Source organism: Thunnus thynnus, chromosome 2, assembly GCF_963924715.1.
Source record: "Thunnus thynnus chromosome 2, fThuThy2.1, whole genome shotgun sequence".
In the NCBI taxonomy this organism is placed as follows: Eukaryota; Metazoa; Chordata; class Actinopteri; order Scombriformes; family Scombridae; genus Thunnus; species Thunnus thynnus.
The window spans coordinates 35,585,880-35,598,378 of NC_089518.1; the positions used below are offsets into that span (position 1 = coordinate 35,585,880).

The window sequence follows — 12,499 nt, forward strand, 5'->3', positions numbered from 1 at the left end:
ATAAGCCTATTTAGAAAAACAAAACAAAAAAACAACATGTTTTTATCTTTTTAAATAAATCACTGCTTTTAAAGACAGAATGAGGTCAACATGTTTTAGTAATAATGGTGGATACATTGCAGCTTCTGAAAAATTGATAATTAGACTTTTCAAAATCCTTGAAACCAGACTATTTAATTTACGGTCTCAATGTCTCACCAGAAGTCTGAGAATTGCTGTCAATACCAGAGTAATGCTGGAGACCTGACTGTCAAAATGTCTAAACAGTAATTTACTAAACATGAATATCACACACACTAACATTAGACCAAGAACTCACTAAGACTTCAAGAAACATCTGTGGTGTCTTTTGGTCTGAGACAGAGAGTGTGGAGTAATAAAAATATTAATTTATATACATTCTCTAATTAGGCAGTCTTCATCTGACTGTAGTGAGCTAACCCTCTAGGACTATACCTGTGTTTTACTGCCACCTAGCGTATGACTAAAACAACTACACCGACAACAAACTTACCTACACGGCAAAGACTTCCATCAGATCCATTGTTTTAATGTAGAAAATATTTATGAATGCTACTGACAATTGTCAAGAAGACAACGAGAATTTAGAAAAAAACGCTTACTTGTGTACTTATAGTCGTAAAGTAGCCCCTAAATATGTCGTTTAGAGTATAAAGAGGATCCTGCGCCAGATTCCATTCATAATTTTGACAATTGTGTTAACTTGCTCAACGGCGGTCAGAGACATACTTTCTAAAACATCTATTAAACAATTTCACAATCTTAAGGAGGCAATGTTCAATACGGCTACTACTAAACTGTTTAAACTGCGTGTAACTTAGTGAAAAAACAACTTTCACTAACGATTATCCTGCTCCACGTCTTCTTCCGTCACAATAACGTTAGCTATCAGCACAGACGTCTCCACAGCAACGGACCTGAAGAAAGTGATTTAGTTTATTGTTAATCAGATCGTAATGTAGGATTTAATATATGCCGAATTCAAAAGGGTGTCTTGGTAAGTTAGAAAAAATCAAAAAAGGTGTTTTAACCCTGCGCACTGTTGGAGATACCTTAAATGTGTCTTCATCTCTCAGTTTAGTGAATGCGGTTTTGACTTGGCGTACAAACGTTGGGGGAGAGGTTATCTATAACGTTAGAGCTTACGTCAAATATTTGTAACAGTGTAAAACTCACCTCTAAGTAAAATAAATCCATTGGTGTGACTTTGGAGTCGAGATAATCCTCGTAGACCTTAAACTTCATTGCAGAATCGAAGAAACGACCGGCTGTGTTGTAATCCATCTTCCCGCTGTCTGTGTTGTTAAACGGTTGCTACGGCAACCGCCTTACCTGTATACCGAGCAAACAAGCAAACATGAACTTTTGCAGAACCCATTCAAATCAATTTAAATGCTCATAAAAGGGTTATAATGACAATGCTGGAGAGTAATGGTGATGATGCTATCACTTTTCTGGTCTTCTTAAAAAAGATCCCCTATAGAATTGTATCATTCAAAACCTAAAAATTTCCATTTATTCCTTATTGAAAAATCCAGAATTGACGAATATGCAAATATTGTTCATTTCAAAAGTTTAACTGCTGGACAAAAGAGGTCCCTCCTTCACTGAAAATTCTATTGTCAGTGTAAGTGTGCAGTGAAGGCTTCTCGTTCCCACGTCACACTTGTGTGAGTTGCATACTGGACCATGAGTAACCTTTAAGCTTGTTGTGAGTCACAAATCATGCTCACAGAGAAACTCTTCAGCAGGTTAATGTGAAAACAGCCCTCTAGTGTGACACTCTGCACATACATCATTCTGCACAGTGAGGCTCAAATATCCAAGTGAAGTGACAATAAAGAAAACACATTTTTCAGCGGAGGGGGATTTTACAGCTGCACCAATCAGTATTTTTCATATTAACAATGGATCAAATGGCTTTTGTAATATGAAACCTTAAGCTTGTAGTAATGAACCCTGCCCAGCGATAAATATCATCCAGTTCTACTATTCAATTTAGCCCATTTTAGCTCATTGTTTTGGTTTTCCAGCCAGCAGTCTACTCTTACCAGCCTAATTTCTATCAGGAGCAGGCAGCTCTTTAAATTGAAAAAGCTCTAAAAAAATCCACTGTATGCTACCTAAACAACAGACAGGCAAAGTTAGCAACTAGCTGGTAAAGAAAATAGAGCATTTAGCAGCTAAAGAGACAGATACACTTTCTGAGGAGTTGCTGGACACCCACCCGAGGCTAATACGAGTGTGAGTATTACAATTAGATTTATTGGATGGCCAGAAACACAACTTAAATGAATGATAATGTTGATCTTTTTCTGCTGGACGTGTGAATAGGCGATCATTTGCTAAAACATTAGCAAAAAAAACAACTTCAGACTGTGATAATATGTTGTTTGTCGACAAAAGTTTTGTTTTCTGCTGCCAAGTGGCCATAAAACTGGCTATGCAGGTTTAAATGAGGAGTCTACATCTGTACTGGTATGAGTGACTTAGCCTATTTGTTGTGGAGTGCTTTATAATTTAGTTTAGGATTAAATAACCATATTACCACAGGTGGGAAGCATAGCCTATCAATATTTTGTAAGTGATATGTCTCTAGGCTGTGGTTTATCTGATTAAATTCATTCATAACACTTCATGTTGGGCCCAAACTTGGAATAATCTACCAGATGACAAAGTTATCCAGTCGAATGATGTCAGTCCCTAAATCCTGGCAAATCCACACTATTTGGCACCTTTTCTGACTGTAAAATACAGAATAAAATGTTCAGTAGGAATGTTCTCCGCTCCATTTATAGAAATACTGTGACTCTTGGCTGTCATTATCATCTTTTTATTATCATTTTGTTTAATTTTCTCAGGCAGCATGACTTTTAATGGTTCTGCAATGACGTTCACGGAAAGTGAGGTAATGATAAAAAAAAAATATTGTTATGAATATGCTCTCATGCGGTAGCCATGTAACTTTCAGTGTGGTCATGCGACCAATATGAGCATATGCAGACAGACAAATAAGACAAAAGGAAGTGAAGGCAGTTGGTTGGGCAGAAGTTGGTTAACGAGGGAACCTGCTCCTTCGAGCTCAACTTGAAATAAAGATTGTCACGCAACCTTTGTCTCATTTCTGAGGTCACCAAGGGTTTTCTTACCTAGAAATAAAGACCCACTGCATTATTTAATACAGTTATCAATTATGAAAATATAACTCTGTGACAACAACAGAGGTTTATGGCACAGAGCAATAAGAAATATCAGGCTTTGGATGCACACACTATAAGTAGATCAATTCATTGTTGGTTTAGCTCTGAACACGAGATTTGTTGACAATAAGAAAAATATAGCAAATTGCCAAAGAAAAAGCTGCTAACTAACAACACAAAATGTAAGCTGAGCTCACCATTTTCTCATGTTTATCTCACTAATTTGTCTCCGCTACATGTTTTGTCAGTTCTCTTAATTTTGTTTTCTTTATTAATGGAAGTAATTCAACTTTCAAAAGGTTTTGAACTTTTCATCATTTAAAAAAATGTGTGTCCACAACATTTAATCTGAGATTTGTACTCAATTCATGTAACATTTTGAGACTGTGTTCCTCTTCAGTTCAAACTTGACTATATCATATTTGTAAAATACATATCACGGCTGGAATATTATTAACCACCTTTGAATAACAGCATATGCTCCCACTATTCTCACAATACATTTGCCTGGCTTACCGAGCAAGTCAAATGCTAATATGTAACATACATTTTTGTGCCACACCACAGCGAAATCAGATCATGTAATAAGCTTCAATGTTGCTCCTGTGAGCAGAGCAATGTTAAACATGGTTACAGTAGTGAGTGAGCAGGAGGCAGCAGTGGATTAAACATTTATACGTCAGTATTAGCTTCACTTCAGTGATCAGGTTCACTGTTGCTGCTGTGTTAAATTGGACTGAGTGAGATGCTCACACAGAGTCTAAATCTGCGTACATTGTGGTAAACTTGGCAGTTAGTTTATCATGTTGTGACCACATGTTGAAGAGACTTTGGAAAGATGTGGCTGAGTGAACGCAGGTTACTAAACCCTGCTGCTGTGGCCTATTGATTGGGCTTACCTTAAATCAAACAATAATTCTTTTTGGGGTTAATCTTGAGTTGATCTGATTAGGCAAATAAATGAGAACCATTCCTCTTTCAATATTCAAATTACCACAGTGCCATTGAACTCATACCCCATCAATATCTGTGTGTGGAGCAGCTAACTAGGCAACAGCCTGATAGTATAAGAAATTTCAATTCTGATAAATAACGTAAATAAAGCTTCTCACACAAAAAATAAACTCTGCTGTAAATACTTTCATCCAACAGTTAAGGGACCTAAAAAAAGAAAAAAAAGCTGAAATGCTTTGTTATGATTTTGTTCACTAATTTTGGCCATATTCTGTGCTGTTGTAAAGAATAATGCTCATACAGTCTTTATGTAGATCAATCTTGTCTTTAATATTGCACCTCTCTGTGAGACCATATTTCAATATGTCATATATTCGACAAATAGATTCCTCTTACTATTTTTATCAGTATTTTTTTAATTTGAGCCAACTATTCATCTTTCTTGGGATATTTTGTTGTGATTATTTTGCTGCAAAAGTAAAAAAAAAACAAGAGACAGTAAGTAACAGCAGCCATGCTGAGTGATGAAACATAGTCAACATCAACAGGATGGCATAACTGGCATAGTGAGGACAGAGACTGGCTGGCTTCTACGTATGAAATCATTCACTGTGCTAAAGCTTCCTTTACGGTCAACTCTACGTCAATGAAGTAAGTTTTGTACCAAAGGAACAAACGTTTCATGAAGTTAAATGTCAAATCATCACTGTCACAGGAGGAGAAATCCCACTCATGCTCATATTATCTAAAAGAAGGTGAATAATGTTGGTCAGTCATCAGCACTCAGGTAGACTTAAGTTAAAACTGTAATGACCTCGGAGAGTTTGAGAACATCAGAAAACACAATCCTGTCAGTACTGGGACACACACACACCTTCTTCTTTATTAGTTTGACCCTGCACTCTTTCTGTGACTGAATCCTCCTTATTTAAATTTTTTTAGGATTAGGATAAATGAGATATATGATATCCATATATTTCAGAACAATTTCTAACACTTAGAATCTGCAAACTAATTAAATATTCATCAATAGAAATAAAACCCATTCAACATTTAAATAGACTGAAGTGGAACTAGAGAGATTTGTCATCATATATGTATAACCACTTGCTGAATTTTATCTACACTGTAAAAAAAAAAAATTTACTGTATTATTTTACAGTTTTTTTTCTACATTAAGTGTAAATGTCATGAAAACACAGTAAATTGTTTTTATTTAAAATATTCACCATAAAATAAAGGTGGTAATCTGTAAATTAATATAATTGAATATTTTTTAACAGGATTATTCAATTATTTAATGGTCTTGAATGTTAAATTACATTAAATTCTATGTAAAAATACAAAAAAATACACACCCTATTACTGAATGTAAAATTAAGGCAACATTCTGTTTTTTACAGCAAAACTTAAAATTTAATGTAAAAAAAAAAAAAAAAAAACAGTAAAAAGAGGTGCTTTCTGTCTTTGACCTGTGCCCTTGCTTTTTTTTTTATTCAAAAAAAAAAATTCTATTACAATGTCCTTTTTCTAATTTACTGATCTGTCTCTGGTAAAGCATACAGTAACGGACTATATGTAAGTATACTCTGTATCCCACATAAATCAAATTATTTAGGAAACAAAAAACTATTGTATTTCAAAGATTTACACTTGCATTATGATGGATTTTTGCAATTCAATTCAAAAGAAACAAACAAACAAAAATATTAAACAAGGCTACATAACCTAAACGATTCATAGTCGCTAAGAAGTTTATTACCATGGAAATATATAATTTAACTTATAATTAAACTGCTCATTTTGATTTAGAAATGAAGAGGTATTTTTCATTTCTTCATTTCTCATTTCACACAAGACTTGATGATGTTGAAATTTGCTTTTCAACCTGTCACAAAACATCTTAAGATCTATGATTGCATCTGAAATAGTCAAGAGCTTAAAAACAGAATTGTGAAAGGATGAAAAGTTTGACGATATTGAGTTACACAAATTAATCAGAAAATTAAAAGACCAAAATATGGCTCAGTCTATACTGGCCGACACACTCCTAAGTAGAGGTCTAATCAAGCAAAATAGGCAAAAACACCTCTGTGGGTCTATCATTAGGGGCCTTTAAACTGGGAGAAGCAGAAGAATTTAAAAATATATGAATGAATGAAATTTTTATTATTGTGTCATGTACACAACTATATGCCCAGCCCGCATGGGCTTACAAGACACCATGAATTCCCACAAGCCAGGACCAGAGTACAACATATATATTGTAAAAAGAAAATCTTTCATCTTCAGATCTAGAGACCATCATTAAATAGTAAAGACATTCTGAATTACAGTTGGAAGCTTGCCATATATTCCTGAAAAGTCTAAGTAAACACTAATTAAACAATCTATGTTGCCTTCTTTTCCAGGCTTTTGAGATAAAGTTAGCAAACTTAAATACATCAAAATTAAACAGCCATTCCAGTTTGTGCTCATCTGAACACCAAAATATTTCAGGGTTTAGTCGAGCAATTTCATGAAACAGTAACTCTCTTAAATCATCATAATTTGTACAGTACAATAGAAAATGGGACTCACTTTCCACTTCACCCAAATCACAATTTTCCTCTGGAATATTTTTGAATTGACCAATCTCAATGGCTAGAGGAAGAATACCAACTCTCAACTGTGCAATCAAAGATCTTTGGCCTCTAGATAAACCAGATGTTACATATAATTCAGGGCCAAAATTCTGTTTGATATGCATATATGTTCTTAATTTTGGCTTTAACAGAACATTTTCAAACCACTTTTCTTCAAATTTCAATAGAAGCTTGTTTTTTAATAAAGTTAATATTACAGCACAGCTTATTCCTATAGATATACAGCATATCCACCTCCTCAAAGATTGAGTGAAGCTCTTTTGCCCATGGAGAACTACATAATTTACTCCACATAAATACTTTCTTATTTATTCTGTCCTCTGCCATTTTGATTAGATGGTTCCACAATCGGATCATTTCACATTTTCGTTGTATAGACCCTGGTACCCTGTTATGACCCGGCCTAGGAGAAACCCTGGCGCAACATGAAAATGACACTGTGAGCAAATGAGCAACAAGGGATTTTGCAGCCCTATAAATGTTAATTCATAGTTGTGGTTTCAGGGTGAGTTAACAGCAAAACAACAAACAAAAGGGAACTAAAGCTAATCAACCTAAAATTACCTATTTAAACATAAAGAAACAAAAATACAAATCACTGACATAACTCCTAACTTAAGAGAAACAGGAGGAAAGATATTAAACAAAAATGCTATCCAACCGTACAGAAACCGGGCTGTTAAATATATTTGCAAAGTTATTTACAATACTATACACAGAAACATGTTGGCTGGTTGGCAGTGGAAAGAGAACTCAAAAGACTCCTCGCGCTGATACACCGGAAGGCTAAGAAGGGCCTGAGAGCATCTCATGTTCATGAACATTTTGTTCCTAGACTGAAAATGAAAAAGTAATCATTATTACACAAATAATTATACATCACACAAACATCGAGCACAAAACAGTGTAACAGTTCTACTAATGTAGTTTCTAAAAAAAGAATATAATTATGATGGTTCTATTTTTTTTTAAACAACCATAGTTGCCCAAGCCAGTGTTTGAGAATTATATATATAAAAATGTTTGCGGTCATGTTTCCAGACTTTACAAACTTGCTAGTTGCTTGTAAAATAGTGATTTGCAGTGTTATAAAGTGCTATGCAGTGTTTTGGCATCTGAATAATCACAAAACGCATGGATCTATCCCTCGAACTGGACTTCTTGTGTCATATTTCATCATCTCACTGCTACCTGAAGCAACATGCCAACACTAATCTACTTCTGCTTCAAAACTCTCACCTTACTCAAAGGCACAACCTGGTGGCAGAATGGCAGAAGTCATACAACATATCCATAAACATTAATACTGCATAAAATACAAAATTATGAACACTAGATCCTGGAAAACATGTTAGATCAGATTATTTATTTTTGTTTACTTAGTTAATTAATGTGAAGTTAATTTATAAAGTTAATCAACCTGCATAATGTTCTTTAGTTTTATGTTGACATTCCAAATTGTAGTTGATTTAATCCAACCTCAACCAACCTCAGTCTATTGATAATTTATCCATCAACCCCTAATCAATAGTGGTTATTATGAATCCTAACCATAGACATCCCTAGTTGTAGAGACTAACTAACATGTGCAGTTTTCTCATGTCATGGCGTGCCATTGTACCCCTTTCTCTCGTGTTTTAAGAGCCTCTTTCATGGTGACTTAATTGACTTTTCTTGCTTGATGTTCAGCAGTGACTTGACTTGGCTTACTTGAGTCTAAGTCACAGTGAGAGTCTCAGTGACTTAGGACTTGCTTGAGCCTTTAAGGTTGACTTGAGACTTGCTTGTGACTTGCACATGTGTAACTTACTAATTAATTATGTAGTAATTTTTTAATACCCAGATAAGCTTTATTCTATAGTAACCTTTCATATCTGAAACAGAAAATGTACCTGTATACTAGGCTTGGGTGATGTCTAAGAATTGGCATATGATGATGTCCACAGTGAAACATCGTGATGGACGATGATATTGTATTGGATAAATTACTGCTTTTTGCTGTCATTTATGGTTCTGCTAAGTTTCTCTCCCCTCCTCTGTTTCAGTCTGGGGCTGATCTATCTGTGCATGTGTGAGTGTGTGTCTTCTGAGTGGGGTAGAGGAGAGACAGTGAATCATGTGAAGTACTCAAGTTGTCGACAACTACAGTCGTTGTGTTACTGTAAGTGCAATAAAAGCTCCGTGAGTAAAAAGCCAAGAGTAATTTAATCCATGCAAAAGATGGACAGACAACGGGGGGCACAATGTGCTGATGGTAGAGGCTCAATGGTTGATGACTGTCAGCCATTGGCGAGGGACGATGGCATTGCCCATCGGCCCAACCCTACCGTATACTCAGAACATCCCCCTGGGTGTATCATCTATAACATCTTTCTCAATTCACTGTTTTTGGAAAAGCTCCAGACATTATCAGATGACATCACAAATTTGAATTTTAGCAAAATCATTTTTGGATTTGGGAGACATTTGACATTTGTTCACTAACATTTTGAACCATCTTAGAGTATGGGATGGTATGGGACATTGTACTGACACAATGTACAAAACTTTGCTTCCATTGATGTCTGTTGAAGTAATCTGAATGAGGAAAAAAAAACATACTAGTAAAGTATTCTGTTTGAGCTCTTATTGGATTGATCAACTTCAGACCCACATTATAATTCAATATGGCTGTTTATTGGTTTATTAATTCTGAAACTTTAAGGATAACACTGTGAAAATAGTGAATTACTTTGTAAAGCAAGCAGTAAAAGGTAATTTTATGATACATTCTGGTTATTAAACATCTTGAAATCTCATACATCTCAAATGGGGATCTGTATTGAATGGATTGCACAATATTGTAAAATGTCAGTAGAAAAATGTATGTATTTATTCAATGTAAAAGAAATTGATATAAAGGTACTTTTACATAGGTTTTGGTACATTCAGAACCGCATACATTAATGTGAAATGTCTGTAGATATATTGGGGAGTTGCTTGCAATTACTGTCAAATAATGTTCATATAAATCAAACACTATACATTAATGGGAAAAGCCTGTAAATATATTGGAAAGTTGATTTTAATAACTGTCAAAAAATGTTTATATAATGTATACCTCATACATTTATGGGAAAAGTCTGTAAATATATTGGAGAGTTGCTTGTAATTACTATCAAATAATGGTTATATAAAGTAATGATCATTAAAATTATGTTTTTGTAAACTATTATCACATGATCTTATTTTTTTACAGTATAAAACCAACATATACCAGGGATTTACTGTAAACAGACTGGATAATCACATAAAATAAAAGCCTAAAGCTAATGGGTGTTAAAGGAGGGTAATTTGAATGTAATTTTAAATAATTTTTCTATGTTTTATATCCAGAAATCTGTACTTTGATGGGGAGTTCTTGTGGATGGATTGGATAATCCTATTAATTTACCAAAGATCACTGTATGAAAACAAGAGTCTTCATTTAAATTAGGTAATTTTAAGGTAGTTCTGCAATCTTTTTCATTTTTTGTGCAGATTTATACATTTGTTTAACATTGTAGCAATGTTTTATAATGAGATTTTCTTTTTATTTTACAATGGTTAGAATGTAAAAATGCAGACAATTTCCAAAGTAAATATCTGTATTTTTAAAATAAATCTTTGTAGAATAACTAAAGGTTTTTTTTACTGTTATTTGATGGTAAGTGTCTGGCAACTTTTGCTGCCAGACTTTTTGCCATTTTTTTACAGTGTACTGTAACATACAACATGAAACATATGAATATCAATTGATATATTTATTTGTAATATTCATATTACATAAAAACTCTTATTCATACATAAGTTTTTATAAAAACAATTTGGTACAAAAAATATTTCTTTGGGATGTGTATGAGGACCGCACAACATAATGACAACACAGAAAATCATGAAAAACAAACAGCATCAAGATATCTACAGTTTATAAGGGCAAAGAAATACAGCGTGAAAGATGGTTCATTAGTTTGCTACAGTACATGTTCTGGCTGAACACTGTATGTCTGCATAAAGACTAAAACACTGAGCAACACTTGGCCACAGTGACTCTATTCCGCTGTATTAACCTGAGTATTAACCTTATCATGAAAACATTTCACACTTTCAAGTTATTACTTATTTCACTTTATAGTAGTGTTTGTTTGTTTGTTGCGTGGTTATTTTTTTTGTTCAGTTACCTGTTTGATAGTTTACATAATACATCAAAAACTTCTTAAAGGGGGCATATTATGCACATTTCCAGGTTCAAATTTTTATTTTGAGGGCTGATGAGAAAATGTTTACATGCGTTAATGTTCAAAAAATTTATAATTTCTCTGATACTGTCCATTGCTAAAATTAAAAATTGGTAGAAAGTTATACCATAGGCCAAGGGAGATGTGATTAGATAAACATCCATACATTTTTAAATTGTTTTTAGCTTTGTAAGAAAGGAAATTTGAACATTTTCTCATTAAATACAGACCTTGTAGCGAAAAATATGGAGCTTATATCTCATTATTGTCCATCTCTTTGTATATTTATAGGCAGATTTGGTTCCAGATGAAGATTAAGCATTTTTGAATCTATTAAAATATGTTTTCACCGTAACATATTTAGATTTAGCAGCATTGGTGTCGAGTGATTTCTGGTTGCTTGTTTTATTCATGACTTTGTACTATTTGCAAACCATATTCCTAACAATTTAATGGGAATACAGTGTGTACAGATGTTTTTGTACTTGCACTTTGTTGTTTTATGCTTATTAATATGACACGAATATTTGAGATGGTCATCTCAGTTGTCAGAATATATAGAACATACATTGTGACATAATGTATTTGGAGCATTTTAAATTGGTTAATATTCAGGTTCTGACAGAGGAATAAGGCCAAAGTAAAGTTGTGGCACAATGTTGATCGTTCATTTGATTTTTCCCTGTACGGTTTAGCAAAATGTACCCCAAGCTCAAGTATTTCAAACCATTAAATTAAAGACAGCATTGAATTTATAGTTCAGGCTCTTGGGTAAGTCAAGCTGTGTTCTTCACAGCCAAACCCTGCCTTCCTCCCCAGAGATCTCTGTATTTTCCTACACGGCCATTCCACGGCTGTTTGCCATCTGATACACCTACAGCTTGAACCTTCCCCAAAACACGGGTCCGCTCTTTCTTGGCATCTTTATCCCTGCGGTGACGGCGGTGTGCGCTCCTCCTGGGTGGAATGCTGTGAGGTCGTGACTCTGGATTTTTCGGGGGGACAGCCGGTGGCTAAAATGATAGTTTTGATGGACAGTTTTCTCCTTGATCCCTCACAGCTGTCTGGGAGGAGGAGGGGGGGGGTCTCTCTCCAGAGAGCCAGTCCTCGTTTTCATGTTGATTATCACAAATCTGGTGTTAGGGAAAGGGACAGTTGGTCGGTTCTTATGTTTAGGCAGGAGACATGTTTAAAGCAATTTCCAAGCAGCCAGGTTTGAGTGTCTCCAAAGTGGCTGTGAAATATGTCTCACAGTCAAATTTATCACATCATTTATAGTTTAAACATCAGGGAGAGCAGACATGTTATAACAGTTATATTTTACTGTTGGAAGCTGAAATCCACAACTTTTTTTTTGGTTCAATATCCTATTTTTTTACCACCTATATGGTACATGGTGGAGTGTACTGCTGATGTGTTGTCA

The 12,499-nt window shown here is 34.5% G+C and overlaps 1 protein-coding gene across 2 annotated transcripts in view; it reads right to left on the minus strand.

Annotated features, from left to right (window-relative positions):
- Window positions 1-1,427, minus strand: part of cfap299 (cilia and flagella associated protein 299) — an 81,002-nt gene extending 79,575 nt beyond the window's left edge. The window contains exon 1 of one of the 2 annotated variants that reach the window (XM_067572308.1): window positions 1,198-1,401. In XM_067572308.1, the coding sequence (XP_067428409.1) occupies window positions 1,198-1,305 (108 nt within the window). In that variant the 5' untranslated portion in view covers window positions 1,306-1,401. Of the gene's footprint in view, window positions 1-1,197 lie in introns of both variants that reach the window. The other variant, XM_067572317.1, reaches the window with a different exon arrangement.
- Window positions 1,428-12,499: the final 11,072 nt, after the last annotated feature.